This window comes from Leptodactylus fuscus, chromosome 4 (genome assembly GCF_031893055.1).
Source record: "Leptodactylus fuscus isolate aLepFus1 chromosome 4, aLepFus1.hap2, whole genome shotgun sequence".
NCBI classification, from domain to species: Eukaryota; Metazoa; Chordata; class Amphibia; order Anura; family Leptodactylidae; genus Leptodactylus; species Leptodactylus fuscus.
Genome location: NC_134268.1, coordinates 91,141,894 through 91,166,655, shown reverse-complemented (window position 1 = coordinate 91,166,655; position 24,762 = coordinate 91,141,894). Strand labels below are relative to the sequence as shown.

The following is a 24,762-nucleotide window of genomic DNA, read 5'->3' as shown; positions in this document are numbered from 1 at the left end:
ACCAGGCCAAAATTCACACTTTTTCAAAACTTTAGAAGTCTATAAAAAATTAACTGATGAAGAAAAAAATTCAAAACTTTTTATTTGTAATTAACTTAAGTTCTACATAAAAAATAAAAATAAAAAAAATCTAAAGACGTCAGGTAAAAAAAATATTCCTATTTGGATCACTTGATATGGAATGACCCTATGAGGATAACTAACATGTTTGGTTCCTTATTTTGTTTACATTATGGGGTTGTTGTGGGTTTTTGTTTTTTTTTTTGTTTTGTTTTTTTTTAATTATAAGGTGGGTATTTTGAACATTTCATTTTGTTCTTATTTTTTATATACTTTAAAAAAAAATTTTTCTTTTTTCCTGTCCCACAATGGGACTTCTGGGACCTCTGATCCCCAGTGCAATGTACTGCAATACAATGTGTTGCAGTCCTTCACATATAGGCTTACTATATGTAATAGGGAGCAGCAGTCAGGAGACCATTGTTTGGCCTCCTGGCCATCATGGTAACCCCTCAGATCTCGCAATCTTATCAGGGGGAGTATTTTCCGACTAGTCCCAGATCTCAGCTGTAAAATACAGCCAAGACCTGCAAGCAATGCCACAGACACAGTTCTTGCGGCATTACATCGTTCGGTGTGACGTAATAGTACAGTGTTAAGGGGTTAAATTATTTCCATCTGTGTCTCGGGTTCAATTTGGAGCTTTCTTTGCAGATTTCATCCTATTTTAATGGTGTAAAAAGTGTTGCATTTAGACTTATATTTGCTGTCAAAATGCTGCCTCCATCGGCATAACCGATAAACCCTACTCTGTTCTGACTATACGGTATATTTAACAGATCCATTTTACAGATGAAAATGTATGACCATCAGTTTACAGAGTCAGTGTAAAAAATACCAGAATTTCATGTTTATCAATAAAACATTTTAATATTGATCATCTATAATCTGTTCATGTCCGTTTTCTGCATTTGTTAAATGGATTAGTGAAACAGATATAAAAATGTGATATGAATGGTTCCTAACATTGACTCTGCGTAAACAAATGGGCGTCCATTTTCAACCGTCATTTGCTTCTATTAAAATGGATGCAATAAATGGATGATCAAAATGTGATGTGAATGAGCCCCTAAGTCAACTTGCTCCAATGAGCATCTTTTTAATTTTTTTCTTCTTTGCCAAGATTGGAAAAAAAATTGGAATTTTAAATTTTTCCTCAGACATTGCTATGTAAATAAACCCTTGTTTTATAATAATGTTTTTTTATGACAATTACTTTTATATAACTTCTAAACAGAGCATTTTCTTGCGAGGATTTTGGTAGGTAACAAGTTTGAATCTAATTTCTTTTTTCTCCGTGTACAGGGAAGCGATATAATGCTGTGGATGTGACTGCAGCTTTATGCATGAGTGCTGGGCTCATATGGTTTACCCTGGCTGACAGTACAGTTGCACCAAACTTCAATGTGACAGGTAAGGAGTTTCAGTATAAAATGGCTGTACCGTCTACAGTTCTCCAGCTGCTGGTGAATCACCTAATGGCTCTGGGAAGGATAAGTTCAGATTTATATTTGTATGGTGGAAGCTTTCTGTATGTGACTCATCATATGGATTACATGCATAGATCATGATTACTTGCTGTTAAGCTTTGCTTTAGAAAGCACACCTTTGTCAAAACCAAAAATTCAGGTTTGCAAGTTCAGAATTTTTTACTCCCTAGTCCAATTAATAAATTTAAACGTGTATGTGTGTATATATGAATTCAGCGCACTGTCGGCTTTCAAACCGTATGTAACCACACATCTCTGAGGACATGAAAGGTCCTCTTTTAAAGGGGTTTCATTACAAATGTTATTGTTTGTGTAATTTACTATTTTCCAATATACTTTCTTTATCATGGTTTTCTAGGTGTTTGCTTGCAGTCATTCATTCTGCTTATTCATAGTGGGTGAAAATCAGTCCATGATCATGTGATGGCTACAGGTGCACAGCTCTTTTGTGTCCATCACGTGACCATGGTCCGATTTTTATCCACTGAAAGTAAGCAAAATGAATGACAGCAAGCAGACAATATATTGGAAAACTGTATAACTTAATATGCAAACAATAATAATTGTCTCATTGTTGGACTGAAACTGGACAACCCTTTTAAATGGTATTCCCACAAATTTCAGATGGCCAGTTGGACATGTTCTTATAGCAGCTATATTCCATATTGCTAAAAACTGTGAAAAGAAAAAGCTTTAAAAAGCACTTATCAGGTAGAAAGTGCCGACTAAAATACATCATTTGATTCTTGAAATTTCCCGTGATCCATTTGGTGTTCCTTTTTAAAGTCCGCCCATCCATTCAAAAAATATGGCCTCTGGAAGATTAGATTTATACTAGCCTATTTTTAGGATAAGCCATCAATATTAGATCTGTCTAATCTAATAGCTGCGAGTGTAGGTACTACAATGCTGTCTTATTGATTTCAATAGGACAGCACTTTAGTACCTACATTCACTGTTACGGTGTATATGGCAAGTGAGCAGCACGGCTCGCAGTATGTAAACAATACTGAGAACCATTCTCTTGGTACAAGTGATCTGCAGAGGTCCCAGATGTTGGACCTCTACAGATCTTAAATTGATGGCTTATCCTTGGTGAAACCATGATTTTTTATTTTATTTTTTTTATGCTGTTTATCTGTGCACTTAGCTAAACGGTCTGTTAGGCTAGGTTCACATCTGCAGCAAAAATTCAGGACTTTTCTCTCCACCGATTTCAATATAATAATGACAGAAGTGACCCCATTATAGCGCATGGGGTATATGGGTAATTTTTTTTTTTTTTTTCTGTGTGCACTTAAAATGTATTGGGCCAGTTGCCTTTATGCAGACTCTGACTTTTTAAAAGTTTAGTTGCCTAAAATGTATGGCTGACATTATCTTACTGTACTTGTCTTAAATGCAAATCACATCTATTACTTTACTTCAAATGAGATTTGAGCGGAAATGTTCAGTACACAAGTGTATGCAATATGCAAATATCAGTAATTGGATTTGCTCACCATGCCATTTTAACAAAAGTAACTGTAGTCACAGTAGCGCGTCTCTCTGTGTATAAAAGTGGAGCGGAACAGACAATAAGAAGCGGAAAAAAAGAAGGCTATGAACTGGAGTTTATTACAACATATTATTCTTTGCAAAGGCAGTGTATTAGGTAACATATGTTAAATGAGTATTGACACTAGCATATGCATGGATAAATGCATAAACCAGCAAAAGTCTTGCAGGCATTGAAGCTTTCAGAAAACATACTACTTTCTCTATTTTATATTAACTTTCAAATGAAAAATTCTTAAGGATTCAGTTGCCTAAGGGTAGCAGTTTGGATGCTAGTTACTAAATGCCAAATTGACTTCACTTGACTTTTACTCATAAATTTCTCAGAAACATTGATACATAAACTAGTCTGATTCCAGCTGAAGCTCTACTTACATAATTTAATCAGATTCCTTTGAACATTGTGAGGGACAAATCTATTCAGATGACATTTTTGCCTAAAGGGAGCAAAACTATTCAGCTAGTATAAACAAAGCATACTCTTATGCTGTCTCATACAAATATTCTTATCATAAACCCGCTTGGATGAGGCTCTCCAGAGCTCCTCTGCGCTTAAGTGGAGACTCCGCTAAGAATTCTAGTATGTAAATGCCGCTTTTATCAATTAGTAGTTGCACCGTACAACATATTGGCCCAATTTAAGAACTTACTATATGCTAATAAACTGTGCTCTAGTTAAATCAACCTCAGTTTTTGGGTAAATCTGTATCTGTGAAAACATGGACAGTGGTGACCAAAAGGTTAATGTAATGTATGGTGTAGTCTTCCTGTTTCCACATTTTAGGTGAAGTTACATTTTTATTGTGTTTTTCTGTATTGTAAAGGTGTGCTGCTTATTTCACTTGCACTTTGTGCCGATGCTGTAATAGGAAATGTGCAAGAAAAGGCTATGAAATTACACAATGGATCTAATTCAGAAATGGTAAGTAATATATTGATTTCCTATGTTACAGATGTCATTCTTTTGCTCTTGGCTGGATATGTCCAGATCTGTGTCATAAGATGATTAGCTTTTGTTTTGTGATATTTTGGCACCCAGTCTTGTGACTTTTGGCATTTCAAGGGTTTTGCTAGCTTGCTATGATACGGTATCTAATTACTCTTTCTTAGAATGAATTATAACAAAGTTTATTACCTAGATGAGATGATATATTATGTTCCATTTACTTCCCATTGGTCTTAAGGGGAATATAGCACCTCCCTAAGCATATCCAACTGCTACCTACCATCACATTGCGGAGCACATTACAGTGATCAACGTTTCGTTTTGTTAGGAATTTGGATGAAGGCAATTTTGAAGGATGATTTTCATCTTTGTACAGACTTTGAACACCATAGATCTGGGATTGTATTTTACCTGTGAAATTTAAGAACATAACATGACTTTCTTAAATTTATCAATTGTCAACTTCCCTACTGGAAAATTGGCAACGAACGTGTTCCAGAAGGCTACTGCCACCCACTCTCTCTTACGATGGGAGAGTTGGCACCCTGTCTCACTTAAAATGGGCATACCGAAAGGGCAGTGCCTCCGGACACGTGATAATTGTACCAACATTTCGGACTTCCGGATAACGGCTGGAGATTTAAGAGGTAGCTTCAGGAGACGAGGATACAGACTAAACCGAGTTGTTGAATCCCAGAATCAGGGAGACTAATAAAAATGAATCCCAGATAATTGCCACATACGATATCAGTACAAATGAAAAGCTGTGGGTTCTATGGTTAGTACTAAACCAGCCATTACATTCAGAAGAGGTCCCACTTTAAGGAACAGATTATTGCACAGTCACCTGGCATCTAGTAAGAGCGTCACTTGGTTACATCAAACGAGGAAAAACTTAGTGGATGTTTTTCCATGTGGTAGCTGCAAGGCTTTTAATTTTATCCAAAGAGGTAAAACGTTTACCTGCCAGATGACCAGTAAGATATAACACTTTAGAAGCTTTGTCAGTTGTAAGACTTCAGGTTTAGTGTATCTTATAACGTGTTCCTGCGGACTCCAGTATGTGGGTAAAACCATAAGGGAGTTCTGCAGTAGGGTTAGTAGCTACATAAATGTGTTGTGGAGAAAGCACACTCCGGTTGCATGCCATATTTGTGTGAAACATGAGAGTGACCCTAAACATTTATCTAAATTACGGTCCCCTATTTATTGATTCACTTCATGGTTAGTGTTCTATCATTATATAGGTTACTGACATATTAGCATTTATGGATATATCTATAGGATTTTCAATAAATGTCTTATAAATAAATAAATGTAGGTACGTCCTAGAGGAAGCACCTGCATGTATCTTGAGACTGGATACCCATTTGTAACCACAAGTGAATGCAATATATAGCTTTGCTGTCATTCAAGTAGATAGGAGCAGAGTTGCAATATGTATACAGGAGTTTGAGCCTTCTGCTTTTATAGCTTTATCACTTGTATAGGTTCTGGCATGACTCGCAGGACCTTACAATTCAGAGGTGTATGCACAGACTAAACTAGACATGACAGAGTAATGAATTAATAGGAATGAGGGCCTTTCTCGCCATTCTTTTATGAGGATGAAGAGGTGACACTAGAGTTAAATGTTTTGTACAATGGTTCAGCATCAGAACTAGGTAACTAAAATATACCTGTATGAGTCAGTTACCAGCCTCTGTGCATATACAAAGTGCTTTGGCACGCGGGGTTAATTTTAGATGTCGGCATTGGAGTTGGAGCAATAATGTAGAAGGGGTAAATGGAAGCATTAGGGCTCTGTCAGTGTTCCGGCCACCCACTCACCACACAAGCACGTGACCCTGGATGTGACCGTAATGAAGACTCCACTACCAATCGCCTATCACACTAGGCTACAAAGGAGTGAACCAACCCCAACATCTGCACACCTACACAAATGGCTGCGACCACCAGCTTGCAGTAGATGAAACGCTGATCTACCCAGACCGCTCACACCTTTACCTGTTGTCACTATACAGTGAACCTCAAACACTCACTGGCAAACAAAACAGATAAAAAGTACAGAATAAAGTGTAATAAAATTACAAAATAGCAAATGAAATAAAGACCCAGAACTACAGGTTGAGCTGCATTTCCAGACTATCCTGATTTATTCAGGATCGACTGTAGAGGGGAAGAGTTTAGTGGAAAACCAATTAGAAAAGAAAGTCGGACAAGAATAAAATGAGGCAACAACAAGGGTTCTTGATATTTGAAAAAATTAGATTCCAGAGATGGTTATTGAGGTGCAAGTGATTGAATATAAGTAGTGAAGGGAAGGTCTGAGTCAAACGAAACCCAAAGACAAGCGGGCATACCGCCACAGACTGAAATGGAAATGTCAGGTTTAGGCTAAAGAAACGCAGCTTTTTTTGGTTCCAGATTTGGTTGCGGTTTTTTGAGCTAAAGTCAGGAGTGGATTGAGCAAAAGGTAGAAGTATAAGAAGTTCCTATGCATTTTCCTTTTTTTTTTTTTTGTAGTCATTCTTGACTTTGGCTCAAAAAAACGCAACAAAATCTGCAACAAAAAAAGCTGCGTTTCTCCTACATAAGGCTCTGGCCTTATGTAGGTTAATGGTGGAAACTCAGGTTCAATTTTTCAAAGATTAATCTTATCTTATTTAAATACTAAATTTAATTTTAAGAGTAAGTACAAACATATAAATATTGCTATCATTTATTCACAAACACTTATTTCTATATTGCTTGGCCTCGACAGCCTGCTGCTCGCTTTGAATGAAATGTATATTCCCTATTATCATTTTCAGGTTCTATATTCATATTCCATAGGATTTGTTTACATTTTACTAGGCTTGGCCATTACCAGTGGATTGACTCCTGCTGTATCATTCTGTTCCAAGGTGAGTACGGAAATAGAGCAGCTTGATTAAAAAGAAGAAATGGCTGCTATACGACTGAAAACTGTATTAATGCAAGGCAATAGTGCATGAAAGCATAAAATATACATGTCATGTTATGCAGAGGCTGCTGAATAGGCACTACCTTCAAGCCGTATACTGGCTTCACAAGTCATTTTTTTCCTTCTATAAAAAAAGGAAGAAAAAAAAACAATGTAATGGCATGTTTTATTTATTCAGAATTAATACATCAGTCTGGTTGTATATTTTCGGTGTGCATTCATTTTATAATGTCACCTTTTTCATTTTAAACATATACCGGAGAGTATTAGACCCTAGATCCTTTAAAATGTCTTGTCTACGTTATCTGGGACTTGAGACAGATGCACTTTAAAGCAAAATAGATATGGCTTTAACAGCTTTGAGAGATAATTTTAATATAAAATATGTACGGTATATAGCAATACAATTTAATTTTGCAAGATAGAGTGAATTCACTTTTATTTGTAATGTAGAATGTTGTTGTAAAATGATATAAATATGTCTTTATATTCCCTGTTCTTTCTTCCTCTTTAGTATCCACTTCAGACATACGGTTATGCATTCTTTTTCTCCCTGACCGGCTATTTTGGAATTTCTTTTGTTCTCGCATTGATTAAAGTTTTTGGAGCTCTTGTTGCTGTGACAGGTAATTTTCTTAATAAAATATATCCATACTATTGTGTGTTGCTGACACACATATGAACAAGTTTCTAATAAGTGTAGATATATTGGGTAAATCGAATGAAAAATTAAATATTGCTGGTAATAGATTTACCGTATATACTCGAATATAAGCTGAATTTTTCAGCACAGTTTTTGTGCTGAAAAAAAAACCCTCTACCTATACTCGAGTCAAGCAAAAAAAAGAAAAAGAAATAGGGTTTTTTTTGGGAGGGGGGTCTATGACCAGCCGCAATAGTAATGTATAGAATCTCCCATAAAATAGTGGGGAAAAAAACCTTTCAAAGAAAATAAAATAAATAAAAGTTCTAAATCACTCCTTTCCCTAGAATACATATAAAAGTAGAAGATTACTGTGAAACACAAACACATTAGGTATTCATGTGTCTGAAAGTGCCCGGTCTACTGAATACAGGGTATCTGCAGTGCTCCTGTTCCATCGGGAAGGGGTTAATAGGAGAGCTGCAGATCAGGGAAGGGGCAGACAGAGAACCAAAACACCCCCTCCCCTTCCCCAGCACCCAGCATCTACTGCACCCATTTTTGAAACTTTCCAGTCGCTGCTGCATTTCCCCCCCTAGGCTTATACTCGAGTCAATAAGTTTTCCCAGTTTTTTGTGATAAAATTAGGGGCCTCGGCTTATATTAGGGTCGGCTTAATACTCGAGTATATACGGTATATTGTTTATAATAAAAGAATCTGAAGTAATGTGTCCCTAGAAAATGGTCCATTTGATGGTGGATCACGTTAAAGGGACCATGAAAACCTCACCCTTGTAGCTTCATAGGTATGAATGTCAGCACTACTCTCCATTGTTCCTGTGGTGAGATCTGTATTGTGGAAAAAGGTAAAAGCAAAAAATTGGAAGAATATTGCTAGAAATACAGCATTTTAAAGCTTGTTCCTTCTTTGAAGCGGCTTTAATATATAAAGAATGTTGGATTTTCAGCAATTATATATGTCTGCTATCCAATTTCTACCTCTGTGATCTAAGGCAATTCATTTAAAGAGGACCTTTCACCACTTTTGGGCACATGCAGTGTTATATACTGCTGGAAAGCTGACAGTGCGCTGATTTCAGCGCACTGTCGGCTTTCCCGATCCGTGCCCGGTGTAAAGCGCTATCGGTCCCGGGACCGTAGCGCTTTAGTGTCAGAAGGGCGTTTCTGACTGTTAGCCAGAGACGTCCTTCTGCCTTGCGGCGCCTATCGCGCTGTGCTGTGGAGCCGGGAGGAACGCCCCCTCCCTCTGCTCGCACAGCTCGTCCATAGACGAGCACAATCAGGAGTGGGAGGGGGGAGTTCCTCCCCACTCCACTGTACAGCGCGATAGGCGCCGCGAGGCAGAAGGACGTCTCTGGCTAATGGTCAGAAACGCCCTTCTGACACTAAAGCGCTACGGTCCCGGGACCGATAGCGTTTTACACCGGGCACGGATCGGGGAAGCCGACAGTGCGCTGAAATCAGCGCACTGTCAGCTTTCCAGCAGTATATAACACTGCATGTGCCCAAAAGTGGTGAAAGGTCCTCTTTAACAGAGGAGATGGGTTGAAGTGGGATGAAAAAGACAGATTACATGTAAGGCCTCTTTCCCATCACCTTCATGGAATCCAGAATCTCAAGAAGGGTCAGATCACTGCACAAGGAAACTGAACATTTGCTTAGGGAATGTCGTCCACAATTTTTGCATTGAGATCCACAAAATAAGGATTATTTGTGCACAAAATATGATTTTTGGCATTTGCGTTGAATAGAAATAATTAACCTACACATATTAGGTATCCCAACACCGTCACTACCTGAAGATTATTTGGTCTGGGATGTAATTTAAAAAAAAAAAGTGGTGACATTTTCTTTATTTTTATATTTGCACCTCAAACAGAAAAAAATATAGAAATTGCATAGTATATTGTTTGTACCCTCATATAGCACTAGAAGTGCAATTGATCCCACCCAAAGAAGTCCATATTAATGAAATTTTACAGCTAGTGTAATGGGAAAAGTGATCTGGTGATCAGAGAGGTTGGCCTATCCTTAGTATATTGCATGGAGCTGAAGCAGTTTGCTTCATACCCTGTATAGTGGCCAGACATTGCTGCAGCTTTTTTACTTCACTGGGGCTGAGCTGCTATACCCGTTACCCAGTACCAGGACTGGACAAACCACAAAAACAGAGCTACTTGTATGCAGAGAATGTGGAATTTGATGCAATAGCAAAATCCAACACAACAAATCCACACACAAAGAAAACCAGTTCATATTTATTAAATATATCAATCAATAAAATACATAAATATTACATAGTTATTGATCATCTGTCAGTCCCCCACCAATTAGATATTTATAGCTTCTCTTATACACTGTAGTAGTCATACAATAACACATGAAGGGGATCCTAAAGATTTTTCAGGTTGAGAAATTCATCTTGTATCCATGTATAGGTAAATGTCCATCTGGTTAGACATCTGCTTCATGAGCCACGCAAATAGACACAGCTATTCAATAACATGTTTTTAAATCAGCCTCAATATATACGCACAATATGCTAGGATTGGAATATAATGTTTTTCTTAATCTTATTTCTACAGTTACAACTGGAAGAAAGGCCATGACTATTGTCCTATCCTTCTTATTTTTTGCGAAGCCATTCACTATCCAGTAAGTTTAATACATGTTTCCAAATATAAGCAAAAATGCGTAGTTGATAAGGTTCAATGATGAAGCAGACTGGACTGACAGGGATAGGAGCTGAAGGACATTGTCAAGAAGTTGGAAACAAACAGGTCTGCTGGATTTTCTTTTATACTTGAATGTGATAATTTACAATAGCAGAGGCATCCCACAGACAGGCCTGGCATTATCTTCTAATCCTGCTTTTAGCTGTATATTCACTAAACTTATCAAAAGTCATCATAGATTTTTCGTACTTTTACTTACCACCAAGTTATCCTTGCCTAGTCAGCACCAATCCAGCAACACCTCCTGGAAAGTGCTTCAAGACTCTATCATTGGTGATCTTGAAAGCTGCACAGAAAATTACTTTACAATAGCAAGTAGTATAAACTATTTTATTTGCTGGTTTTGGGGACTACTATCAGTTGGGAGCTACAGGAAGGAGCAACCTTCAGGAAAGGGCTACCATATGACTCAGATTAGCACCAACTACACACTTGTTATTAGAAGGGTATGTAGAACTACAAAGCTCATTCAGGGAATTTAAGACCGTCATTCTGTGTGCCAGTCTTAAAGGGATTCTACCATTAAAATACTTCTTTTTTTTTTTTCTTCTCGTTGACACGTAGGAATAGCTCTAAGGTTATTCTTCTCCTACCTTTAGATGTCTTCTCCGCGCCGCCGTTCCGTAGAAAACCCGTTTTTTGTCGGTATGCAAATGAGTTCTCTCGCAGCACTGGGGGCGGCCCCCAGCGCTCAAACAACACAGGGGGTATCCCCAATGCTGTGAGCGAACTCTCCAGCGATGCCTCCATCTACAAGTTTGACCGCCTGCGCCGGAAGAAGGCGCATGAAGAAGATGTTCCTGAAGAAGAGGGAGGCGTCTCTGGAGAGTTCTATCGCAGCATTGAGGACGCCCCCAGTGCTGCGAGAGAACTTATTTGCATACCAACGAAAATCAGGATTTCTACGGAACGGCAGCGCAGAGAAGGTTAGCCTTTCTTAAGGCTATTCCTACATGTCAACGAGAAGAAGTGTTTTAATGTTAGAATCCCTTTAATCCAGTTACCAATTGGTACAAGATGAAATTGAATTACTACGAGGCTCCCTTCTCTTGATAATTCAGGAGCAGTCTTGTGCACCACAATTGGAATCTACACCAGCAGAAACTGCTGTAGATTTCAGGTAAAAACTTGCTTTAGGCATGAATTATAGTAAATTTGTCAGGCCAAGGTGTCCCACTCAGACCTGCCTTGGTCTCTGCCTTACTCTTCCCGCATTCATAAAAAGTGACAAATGGGGGTGCAGAAGGAAATAATGTGGTAAACCTTCACTTCTCAACCAGCCAAAACATTTTGACATCTTGTCCTTATCATTGTCTGTGCCAATTTGACAAATATCAGTTAATTTGTGCCCTGGGCTCTATAAAACTTTGAAAGAAGTAAAAAAAAAAAAAAAAAAAAACAGAGACCTGTGCAGATTAGGATTTCTTTTCACAAAACTTTCTCCATGTCAGAGTAAGTCCTACTTTAAACTTTAAAGAAGCATTGGCCTAAAAACTGTGAGACAAATCCATCTAGAATGGTTGTCATTGATGGCACTGGCCTTGATAAAGGCTGATCAGAAAAAAAAAATTGCCTCATATATCCAAGTCATTCCACAATTTTACTGCAATTGCACTCTCTGCATGGTGTATGTATTTTTTTCTGTAATATGGTAATGCACTACGTATTATTTTTTGTGACTTCTAAGTATGTAATTATTCCTTATTTATTTTTTTATTTTTTTTTTTGTACCTTACAGATATATATGGTCTGGATTATTAGTTGTACTTGGGATATTCTTAAATGTCTACAGTAAAAACATGGACAAAATGAAATTGCCCCATGTGTACAATATTTTGAAGAAACGCACAGAAGGAAACTCAAGGACGTTATCAGAGACTGTATAACTTATGTTTTTTTTTTCCCCTTCATTTATTTAACCTTAACAATCATTAAATGATTATATTTTTCCAAAGGGAATCTGCTACATTATAGGAGAAGGTGAAGGCATATTGTCTGCTTTGTTGCTGCTGAAGTGTAAGCCAAGGAGGTGATTTCACCAGTCTGCTCACTGCTGAGCGTTTTACTGGACATGACACTGTGAGGTGTCTTCTCACGATGTATGATACTCTGGGATCTATTACCTCTCTAACAGAGACATACACACAAGTGGACCATGACTTTTTTTATGGCATTTTTATTTTCAATGTTCTTGAGTCAATATTGCAATGGGAAGTTGTCCGTCATCAAATTCCAAATTATCTGTGTGTATTCAATGCATATATCATGCTGTTGCTCTAAATCATGGTGGATATGGACTATATTTGTTTAGCGCATGGAGTCAACTAATAAATGTTTTCATCTGTTGATCTTAATAATGAATTGCAGTTTTAAAGTTTTGTTGCTTTTTTTTTTCTGTGTGTGTGTGTGTGTGTGTGTTCGTTCCTCTACTACCATTTCAGGTGGTTCATACTGTACCGCCACATGCAGTGCACGTGGGTCAAGCCTTATTGATATCGGATTGTTTCTGCCACCAACAAATGGAGAGGCCTTTTTTTTTTTTTTTTTTTTTTTTTTTTGCACCTTGTCGAACTTTCTACATTTTTAACAATTTTAAATTTGTTTTCATTTGTTTTTGTGTAACTGTTTATTGTAATGTGATGCCTTTATAAAATTATGGGAAAAAAACTTATAGAATGTAAATTATTAATTTTCAATGCAAAAATTGTATAACACATCAGTGAATTGCATTAATGTGCATATACACCTAAATATGAATGTAGACCTCACTTTTAGTCACTGGAAATTCAGTAGGAATACGTTTTCTCCTCCCAGATAATCATGATCTTTTGCCTGGCCCATAAGTATACATAGTTTATTGAACAATGAAACATCCATGACAGTCTCCTGTAATATAGGTTCATAGTACTAGTGCTGCATACGTATGAGCTCCATGGTAATGAACTTGGCATTGGCTATAACCAGCATCAGCTTGGGATTGTTTTCTATAACTTTTCTACTGTTACGAAGTGTTCAAATGGAGTTTGTCAGGTTCAAAACGCCTCCCAAACCAATATTAATGCTGTGTACGTTCCTTTAATAAAAGGAGAAACATAGTTTTGTGGCCACAAAAATAATCACCTTCTATGGATATTGTGGGGAAGGAACCTAAAGCAGTGGTGCGGACCCTAAACAGTCAAGACAGAGACCCAAAATATTCAGCCAACAGTTTTTTTTTTTGTTTTAGAAAAAAACAGGAAAATAAATAAACCTTGACTTGACAATAAAGTTAACCTAACTATACGTGTGGCTTACTTCTAGCCACACGAACAAAACAAGCCCAACTTTTGTAAAGATAAAGAAGTAGTCTGGGTTGAGTCCTACCACATCCTTGGGCTTCCTCTGGAGGTGCAAGACCTTTCCTCCGGACTGTGAGGGAAATTGTTAGAAGACTGTGATGAAGAGATGATCCGCAATCACTCCAGGAGCCGCTGATAAAATTTTCAATGCTTTATTCCATCCAAGTTTAAAATGACAGCGTACAAAGATAGGTCAGAAAGCACACATAGTGAATAAAAGAATCGCTTACGCGTTTCGGGGTTTCCCCCTTAGTCATAGCATAGTCTTTCTGACCTATCTTTGTACGCTGTCATTTTAAACTTGGATGGAATAAAGCATTGAAAATTTTATCAGCGGCTCCTGGAGTGATTGCGGATCATCTCTTCATCAAAGCCCAACTTTGTCTCAACAGACTCAGGGTTACAGGACAGACCCAGACACTTCTGTTCACTCCCTGGATCTGCATTGGAGTGTAGAATCTGCAGCCTTTTTCTGGCCCAGTAATGAGCCAAGGACTCACACCTGGAGATGAGGGCTACTCAAGACCCGCACTGGACCACACACCAAGTTAAAAACTTGGGGGAGATGTAGTAAGATTCCAGCACTCTGCCTATCACCTTCTATGGATATGCAAATCAGTCTGTAAGTACCTCAAGAAAGGGCCCAATTTCCCTTTTTGTCTACAGACAGCTGTAACTCGGACAGAGACTGAAAATGTAATTTATCACTAAAGGGGTAACATTTGGCAGCAATTGTATAGGATATTCAGCGCACTTATGGCAACCTGATAGCAGATCTAGCATATCAGACCCCATCTTTGAAGCACTTGCAAGCTGATCTGTATATTCATACAAATATGTTGAACCCCTTTCATTAACCCCTTCCCGACATGCGCCGTAATAGTACGGCGCATGTCGGGTCTGTAACTATGGCGACCGCCATAACCGCCGGGTGTCTACTGCTTTAAGCAGTAGACAACCGCCTGTAATGCCTCCGATAGGTCCCCGGACCGATCGGAGGCATTAACCCCTCTGGCGCCGCCATTTTGCTCCGGATCGCCGGCTCCTGGAGCATGCTCCAGGGCCGACCCCCCTCCCCCCCCCCCCTTCCTTGCCATGACAGCCGGGAGCCTGAACAAGGCTCCCAGGCTTGTCTGCAAATCCTCTCTTTTGCAGGCTGGTCTATGCAGCCTGCAAAAGAAAGGATGATTTTTTTGCAATGCATTACAATGCATTAGCATTGTAATGCATTGCATTAGTGATCAGACCCCCTAGCGTTCAACACCCCTAGGGGGTCTAATAAATGCAAAAAAAAAAAAAATATATATAAAAAAAAATATTATAAAATAAAAAGTATTAAAAGTTCAAATCACCCCCCTTTCCCTAGAACACATATAAAAGTAGTTAAAAACTGTGAAACATATACATGTTAGGTATCCTCGCGTCCGAAATCGCCCGCTCTACAAATCTATAAAAATATTTTTCCTGTTCGGTAAACGCCGTAGCGGGAAAAATAGTCGAAAGTGCCAAACCGCCGTTTTTTCACTGTTTTGATTCTGATAAAAATTTGAATAAAAAGTGATCAAAGCAATAACATTTCCCGAAAATGGTAGAACTAAAAAGTACACCCGACCCCGCAAAAAAAAAAAACGCCCTATGCATCCCCGTACACTTACGTATAAAAAAGTTACGGCCGTCGGAATATGGCGACTTTTAGAAAAAAAATTTTTTAACACAGTTTTGGAATTTTTTTTTAGGGGTCAAAATGTAAATAAAACCATATAAGTTTGGTATCCCTGGAACCGTACCAAAACACAGAATATAGGGGACATGTCATTTTGGCTGCACAGTGAACGCCATAAAACCAAAGCCCGTAAGAAAGTCGCAGAAATGCATTTTTTCTTCAAATCCACCCCATTCTGAATTTTTTTCCTGTTTCACAGTACATTATATAGAATAATTAATGGGAGCATCATGAAGAAAAATTTGTCCCGCAAAAATTAAGACCTCATATGGCTCTGGGAGCGGAGAAATAAAAAAGTTATGGGGTTTAGAAGGAGGGGAGTCAAAAACGAAAATCAAAAAATGCCATCGGCGGGAAGGGGTTAATTTGTAGCCATAGTAGGTATGTATCTGTTCCCAAGACTCATACACAACACTGTTATTGGTTTGGGAAGTTTCTACACAATACTAAAACCCTTGTGTTCATAAGGATATGCTAATCTCAGGTTCTATCTGTCTGTAATGGTAGTTACGTGTGAGTTTTTTTTTGTTTTGTTTTTTTAAATACATGGATCCCTATCCTAACGGGTGCCACTGGCCATGCTGTGAAAAGAGAATAACGGATTAAAGTGGTTGTCCACAGAATAGATAATTATATTTCTGGTTGCTGGGACCCTCACCAACTCAAGAACGGAGGTCCTATGTTTCCTGTTGTGGTGGAACAGTGGTTAAGCCTGTGAGTTACAACATTATTCCATATAAGGTGCGTAGCTGCATGGCCACCATATTCCACAGTCCCCCACTTAATTAAGTTTAGTGCCTACACACTCACCTGTGGATCAGTGGGCCCCATGCTTAGTTTTATTGCATGGAGGTAGTTTCTGGTGTCTGCTTATGTAGTTCATATCTGCCACACCAATCACATACAGCATTAATACAGAACAGAGCAGAACTAATGTCAGGAACTCTGGTTATTTACAACACAGGCTTTATGGCAGATGCATCAACGTCCTGGTTAAGTTTTCTGGTTGCCCATCTTTGGAATGTTGCCCGGGTCCCTAACCACATTGATTGACACTTCATTGAACATTTATGCGACTGCTGTAAATAGACAAGCATTGTACATGGCTTTCTTTGGCAGTCCCAAAGAGTTTGAATGGAGTAGCAGTGTGCATGCTCAGCCAAAGACAGCCATGAATTGACATTGCCACTTTGGCAGTAGTCATTCTATGCCATTCGCCATCTCAGGCTACGCTACCAATCTATATACAATATACAAATATACAAGCTTTGGGCATATATGCAGCTATAGGGTCTTGTGTGTCATTCTCAGAACATGTAGATTTTCTTTAAGAATTACATGTTGCAAACATCTAGTCCAAAATCAATAAAAACTCATTTCCAGTCATAGTTGAGCCCATTGTTGAGCAGTATACTGCACACAGGGTACATGGATTTTTCACTAGTTGAGGCTTTACTAACGTGATAGGAATATATACATTAATAAAATAGCAGAATGGAGCACAAAATGAAATGTTTATTACCTATTTAGCTTTCCTGTTACATCAGAATAATCTAATTTACTAGAGCTGCTGGTGACCTCTGTGTTACATCCTGTAACTTGTGCAATAAATAATGGCGGTTGTCTAAAGCTCATCTCCACAGCAAATAGAATTGTATGGAAAGAATCAACCTCTTAAAATTGCTACAGCAGGGAAGTACTGGCAGCACATCCATTACCTTTGTCCTCTCTCCCCTCTGTTTCAAGCAGTCTGTATTCACACTGGGTACATAGTCATGATCTTGCTTGCTTGTTAGGCGGCAATGCAAATTACCAATGGATGTATTATATATCTGCATACAGGATGAAACTACGTAGAGGGTTAGTTTGTAGGCTGTAGACATGAATACATATAACTCACAAACTAGGCTGAAAAAAAAAAAAAAACCTGTATAAGGATATATTTAATCAAGACTATATATGCATTTGAGCAATAACGGTAAAAAAGGTTATACCTACCATCTAAACCAGTGATATCTAAGCTGTGTCTCTCTGATTATAACAGCTGTAAGAGAGGTAACCGGGGTAGGTATAACGAGGACCTCTTTTAGCTTGAATTGGACAAACTGTGCTCTTAAAGGTCAATGGACATCAATCCAATTAGTGGTTACGATAAAATGAGTTTTATTGGTGGATAAAAGCACAACGCATTTTGGAATTTACATTCTCTTTCTCAAGTGCGTTAAATCGAGGGTATGCGGCTTTTACTTTCATAAAGCTCCTGAAAATTTTCATTTTTGAGCTTGCCAAAGAGACCAGCCGCAGAAAGGCTGAGTGCGATGTCTGGAAGGTAACACTGGTATATGCTAACCAGGAGGTAACAACAGAAATCCAAACTTGTACATAACTTGATCAGTTGGACCAGTAAGAGAGGGTTTGTTTGTCTGCTCTCCCATGGTTTCTAAATGAACCGAAATATATAGAATTACCAAGCGTGGCCGCGCTAATGAAAAATTAGGTATATATGAGAATACATAGAAGTCCTTGTGGACTCCCGAAATAGGTCAACTTGTATCACGCCTTTTTGGTATGTAATCAAGCTATGTATGCTGAAAAACGTGGGGCTGCGTCTATGGCTTACGACTCAAAGGTCGAAAGAAATCACAGGACAGTGATTGAGGGATATACCCCCCAAAAATACCAAAAGCGCGCTCCCTTTCGTAAAGGTAAGTTCTGGTATGCTGATGTATCAAAATAAAAAGGATTTATTTAAGATGACGCGTTTCGGGGTTCTCTGGTACCTCACACGTACCACCCCTTCATCAGATCTCTCGGAGTTCTAGAATGTTTGCACCCAAACTTGTACATAACTTGATCACTTGGACCAGTAAGAGAGGGTTTGTTTGTCTGCTTACTCTCTAATCTCCCATGGTTTCTAGATGACAATTGAATGGTTTAACTTGCACTTAACGAGGTTGTCCAGGATCTGAAGGTAATTAATAATGACAAGAATAGGTCATCATTATCTGATCTAGATGGCTCTGACACTGGGACCCTGTACTAATCAGCTGATGCAACCTCAATAAGTTGTATATAAGATATACAGCCAGAAGCCTCCTTGCTTCTATTCATCTTCGGCATCTCCACTACAGTTTATGCAGGTTCTGGTCTGTATGCTGTAGCAGGTCCTCCTTGAAACTCAGCCCCTCTCTCATTCACTTGAATATGTGCAGAGCTGCTTCTGGTGGCTGATAGGTGCATGGTCTTGGTGCGGGACTCCAACCAATCTGATACTGATGACTTATCCTTTGGATAGGTCATCAATATCAATTATCTTCGTAACCTCTTTAATTTACTGATCATAGTACCAATGGCTATCCATACAGTGAACAGATACAAAACTAACACATTTTGTTTCCACAATATCTATGAAATGGTAACTTTGACTTGTATGTAATGTAGGGCTGGGTGATTAATTGAATTAATTTGATTAATTCACCCTTACGGAGTTTGACAATTCAGTTTTTTTTTTTTTTTTTTTTTTTTTTTTTTACAGAATCATCAAATCAAGTTTGCCCTTTTGTGAGTCTTTCAGTATGGCACTCGCTCACAAGCAGAGTGATAGCCATAACTGCCAGGTCTCTGCTGCAGTACACAGCGGAGAGCCAGTAGTAATACCTAAATGCTCACAGAATTCTCTCTGATTGTGGGCAGATGCTGATAGGATACCCACCTGCACGCACTCCCCTCAACTGTTTTAAAGTGTTAAATATATCCATACTCTATCCTAGAGGATAAATTGTTTATAAGCAGCAGTGAGACCCCCACCAATCATGGGAATGGGTTGTTTTCTCATCACTGTAAATATAGCTGCAGTGAACACTGGTGCACTCCTGCCATCATTCGTTTCAATGGGAATACTGGAAATAGATGATGATAGTATCTGCAGTCAGACCCCCACTAATCAGCAATTTATCCTCCATTTATATATGTATAGGCAAAATGAAAAACACATTACGCATCCGTCATCCAAAAATGTCCAAACAATAAAAATCTTCATCTCCTATGACTATCACTATAGTAGTAAAAATAGAAAAAAAACCTAAAATGGACGAATATTTATTCTTTTGCCAAGCCCTAATATGAAGTAGTATATATTTTACATTTCATTCTTAGGATTTCATAAATTACTTATTACCGTGAATATAAGATGGCTTATTAGAACACTTGGTCTATTCTCGTTTAATCCACTATCTCTCTGCTTGACCCCTTACAATCTGGCTTCCACACTCTGCACTCTACTGAAACAGCCCTAACAAAAGTCTCCAATGATCTCCTGACTGCTAAATCCAATGGTCACTTCTCTCTTCTTATTCTTCTGGATCTCTCTGCAGCTTTTGACACTGTTGACCATCAACTCCTCCTCACTATGCTCCGCTCAGTCGGCATCAAGGACACTGCGCTCTCCTGGTTCTCCTCTTATCTCTCAGACCGCACTTTCAGTGTATCATTTGCAGGCGCTGTTTCTTCCCCCTCTTTCCCTTGCTGTTGTGGTTCCTCAGGGCTCCGTCCTAGGCCCCTGCTCTTTTCTCTATACATAGCCCCCATTGGACAAACCATCACCAGATTTGGCTTCCGGTACCATCTTTATGCTGATTACACCCACTGATACACATCTTCCCATGACATCATCCCTGCACTAATACAGAACACCAGTGACTGTCTTTCTGCTGTCTCAAATATCATGTCTTTGTTCTATCTGAAACTAAATCTCTCTAAGACTGAACTTATACTGTTTCCACCATCTAATAGATCTGTCCCTGATATATCCATTGCAGTCTCAGGCCTTGCTATAATTCCTAGGCAGCATGCCTGCTGCCTCAGGGTTGTGTTTGACTCAGACCTTTTCTTCACTCTCCCATATCCAATCACTCGCACGTTCATGTAATCTCCACCTCAAAAACATCTCCAGAATACGCCCTTTCCTTACTAGAGATACACTAAAGACAGTTACTGTCACTCTGATTCACTCTAGCCTTGACTATTGTAACTTCTTACTAAACTCTCCCCTCTACAATCTATTCTGAATGTAGCGGCCAGGCTCATCCATCAGGCTAGACGCTACAACGATGCCTCTGGTGTGTGTCAGTCACTACATTGGCTTCCTATTCATTACAGAATAAAATATAAATGTATCACCCTCATCCACAAGGCTCTCCATAATGCAGCACCTCCCTACATTTCCTCCCTCATCTCTGTCTACTGCCCAATCCGTGCTCTCTGTTCACTCAATGACCTAAGACTTACATCCTCTATTATCAGAACCTCCCATGCTCGTATACAAGACTTCTCCCGAGTTGCACCACTTCTCTGGAATGCTCTATCCCAGACAATCCGATTAACTACCAAGTTGTACAGCTTCAAGCGCAAACTAAAGACACATCTTTTCAAATGGGTCTATCACAATTCCTAATGTTCCGTCCATACTGTAATTAGAATCCCTAAAATGAACCCTCCTCTGTTCCCGCTTCCACATTACCCCACATGATATGATGCCGTTTCAGGCTAACTTTATATGCCCAGGCACTATCTGCAAGTTAAAGGACATGACTGGTGATGGCTCATACAGTTTTGTTTGTGTAATGACAGTAACCGCTATTACAAAATTGACTGACCATTGTATAAGCCAGACCTGGGCAATGTACGGCCTGCGGGCCATGTCTGGCCCCCTGACTGATTCAGTTCGGCCCACATAGCTTGACTAGGGAGGCGTGTCTTGGTGCCGGCAGGACAGTGCAAGAAGATGGAGACGTGTGGTGTGTGTCCTAAGGTACTGAGAGGGGAGGGAGGAGAGATGTGAGATGCAGGGTGGAGAGTGTGTGTGTGTGTTTCTGTCTGTGTGTGTCTGACAGCAACCTAAGTCTCAGTAACCTAGAGGCAGAGATGGAGGAGGAATGTTATACTGGGGGCAGAGATGGAGGGGGAATGTTATACTGGGGGCAGAGATGGAGGGGGGAATGTTATACTGGGGGCAGAGATGGAGGGGGGACATGAAATGGGGAAAATGAAGGGAGATATGAAACACATAGAGAAATGGAGGGGGCGGACATGAAACTGGGGGTAGATGAAGGGGACAGAAACTGGGGGGACATTAAACTGGGGACAACTGGAGGGGGCATTAAACCATGCAGGTAGCTAGAGGGGGACCTGTCTGTCTCTAGTTGCCCCCAGTTTAATGTCACCCTCCAGCTACCCCTACAGTTTAATTGTTGCTTCCAGCTGCCCAAGTTTAATGTCCCCCTCTAGTTTCCACCAGTTTAAACTGGAGCACTAGGAGAGGGACTTAATACTGTGGGGCAGTTGGAAAGGAACATTATAATGTGGGGGCATATAATGTACGGATGACTGTAGGAGGATTATACTTTGTGGGGGCACATGAAAAATGAATAAGAATGGGTGGAGTCATCATTAAATTGGGCGGAGCTAAATTTGCTGCGGCAAGCATAGCTTGTGGAAAACCTGATCTGGCCCAGCCTCACCCAGACTCTACCTCCAGCGGCCCCCACGTAAATTGAGTTTGAGACCCCTGCTCTAGATAATTGTCCCCAACTGGGGACAAAGTAGAATAAATCAATCAAGAAATGACTGGAAGAACTGGGAAGCAGGTAGGGGCAATTATCACAAGCCTCTGGTGAAGCCCCAGCAGAAAGAACTCCCCTAAAGCCATTGTCAGCCAATTTATATAATAATACAATACAATGCTGATGTTCACGAAAATGGAGCTGGAGTCAACATAGAAGTGGGTGGAGCTAAATTTGCAGCGGCGCGCATGACCCTCTAGAATAGTTTCAATTTCTTATGCGGCCCCATGGGAAAATTAATTGCCCACCCCTGGTATAAGCAATGCTACCTCCAATGCCGCCCCTGCTACCTCTCGTGTCACCCCCTCTACATCATAGATTGTAAGCTCTTGCGAGCAGGGCCCTCATTCCTATTGTGTAAAGTGACTATTTCTTTGTAATGTATCTTTCTGTCTGTACTTGACCCTACAAATTGTACAGTGCTGCGGAATACATTGGCGCTATATAAATAAAATGTGACTAATATAAATAATAAAATATTATTATAATATCTATTTTAACATGCATAAATTTCATTTGAACAATTACCATTGACATATAAGAATCTGAGTCCAGAATTTTGTACACCATCGTTAACACCTCCACTTCGTCAACATTAATTTGTTCATCTCTAGTCACCATATTCTGACACCGTAACTATTTTATATTTCTGTGTATGGAAATATATAGGGCGTCTCTTTTTGCAGGACTAGGTGTACCTTTTAGTTTCACCATTTTGGGGAATGTCTATGGCTTTGATCACTTTATTCAAAAGGTTTTTTTTTAACCTGCTATGGCATTCACCATAGAGGAAAAATATTTTTCTAAGTTTGTAGACTGGGCGGTTTCAGAACCAGGGATACCTAATGTGTATGTGTTTCACAGTAGTTTTTTTTGTTTTATATGTATACATTTTTATTGTTCTGTCAAAACAGATTATGGCTTTTTTTTTTTTTTTTTTGCGCAATGTGTTATACTTTCAATTGACACCATTATAGTATACACATAATGTTTTAATTAGATTTTATTAATGTTCTTGGGAAAGGTTCATGTGAAAAAACGCTACAATTCTATCTTTATTTTTTGCATTTTGTTTCTACAGCGTTCACCCTGCAGTAAGGGCCCCTTCACACGACGTAACCGCTCGGCTCATTCCAAGCCGTACACGCGAGCGCTTCTAAACACTTCCCATTCACTTCAATGAGAGCGCACATAAAGCCGGCTTTACGAACGCTCCCATTGAAGTGAATGGGAAGTGTTTAGAAGCGCTCGCGTGTACGGCTCGGAATGAGCCGAGCGCTTACGCCGTGTGAAGGGGCCCTAAAGATGACTTTGCCACTTTGTCTGTTATGATGGTCATTGTACTAGATACTTTTTTGGAGGGGATACTTGTACTTGAGGAATGCCTAATATGTATGTGTTTGGGTTTTTTTTGGCCCCTTAATACAGCCGAGACTTATATTTTATAGAATTCAGATTCTGTGTAATAAGCTTTTGACACGTGCGTATAAATGTTGTGCAGTTTGAATTGATCTACACACTTCAAACATGAATAGTCCAGACATGAAAGCAACAGGTTCACAGACAAACACACTACCCACAGTTCACTGATGCCAGCACTCAACAGCTTGAACAGCGCAAATGTTCTGCAGTTGCTCATGAAAAGAAATATTTAATAATAAATATCTAATAATTAATGGGCTGGTAGCTGCAGTTTTCCTCAGGGCATAATATCTAATTTCCTACCAGTGTTTCCTATCCTTACTTTTCACGCTGCAACAGTCTATCATTAAAACCAAATGTAGGTTCCTATCACTTTTATTTATTTTTCAAATCAACGTATAAATCAGTGCCAGGCCTTGTTACAGATGAGTTCCAATAAATTATTGTCTGTGGACAAATTCTGAATGTTAAACATTTTTACTTTCCCCTTTGTTCTATGTATCCCTCCGGTCACCGGTGACAACTGTTTGGAGAGATTAAAGAAGTATCTATTCATTAATATGCAGAAACAGCTTGTAATACAATGTATGTAATGCTTATTGGAAATGACGTATATTATTCCCTGAAATGTGCTGTAAAAATTAGTTTAATCTTAAAGGGGCTCTATCAGCAAAATCATGCTGATAGAGCCCCACATATGCGTGAATAGCCTTTAAAAAGGCTATTCAGGCACCGTAAATGTTATATTAAACTACCCCCCCATTTTAAAATAATAACCTAAAAAAGAATGTGCTCTACTTACGCATCGTGCACGCTGGGCGGGCATTCAGGGTGTGTCTTCTTCTTCATCCACACGTCCTCTTCCTCCGATGTCCTCGGGTCCCATCTTCCTCCGGTGCTCGCGAACGGACATTGACTAAAAAAAAAGGCCTGGGCGCATGCGCAGTAGCATGCGGCTTCTACTAAAGCTACTGCGCATGCACCCAGGCTATTTTTTTTTTAATCAATGTCCGTTCGCGAGCGCCGGAGGAGGATGGGACCGGAGGACATCGGAGGAAGAAGAGGCATGGATGAAGATTAGAGATGAGCGAACACTAAAATGTTCGAGGTTCGAAATTCGATTCGAACAGCCGCTCACTGTTCGAGTGTTCGAATGGGTTTCGAACCCCATTATAGTCTATGGGGAACATAAACTCGTTAAGGGGGAAACCCAAATTCGTGTCTGGAGGGTCACCAAGTCCA

The 24,762-nt window shown here is 39.4% G+C and overlaps 1 protein-coding gene across 2 annotated transcripts in view; it reads left to right on the top strand.

Moving 5' to 3' along the window:
- The window catches only part of SLC35B3 (solute carrier family 35 member B3), a 57,457-nt gene extending 44,545 nt beyond the window's left edge, over nucleotides 1-12,912 (top strand). For both annotated transcript variants that reach the window (XM_075270802.1, XM_075270803.1), the window contains exons 5-10: nucleotides 1,366-1,473; nucleotides 3,932-4,029; nucleotides 6,867-6,959; nucleotides 7,533-7,644; nucleotides 10,268-10,337; nucleotides 12,156-12,912. In XM_075270802.1, the coding sequence (XP_075126903.1) occupies nucleotides 1,366-1,473; nucleotides 3,932-4,029; nucleotides 6,867-6,959; nucleotides 7,533-7,644; nucleotides 10,268-10,337; nucleotides 12,156-12,303 (629 nt within the window). In that variant the 3' untranslated portion in view covers nucleotides 12,304-12,912. The remainder of the gene's footprint in view (nucleotides 1-1,365; nucleotides 1,474-3,931; nucleotides 4,030-6,866; nucleotides 6,960-7,532; nucleotides 7,645-10,267; nucleotides 10,338-12,155) is intronic.
- Nucleotides 12,913-24,762: the final 11,850 nt, after the last annotated feature.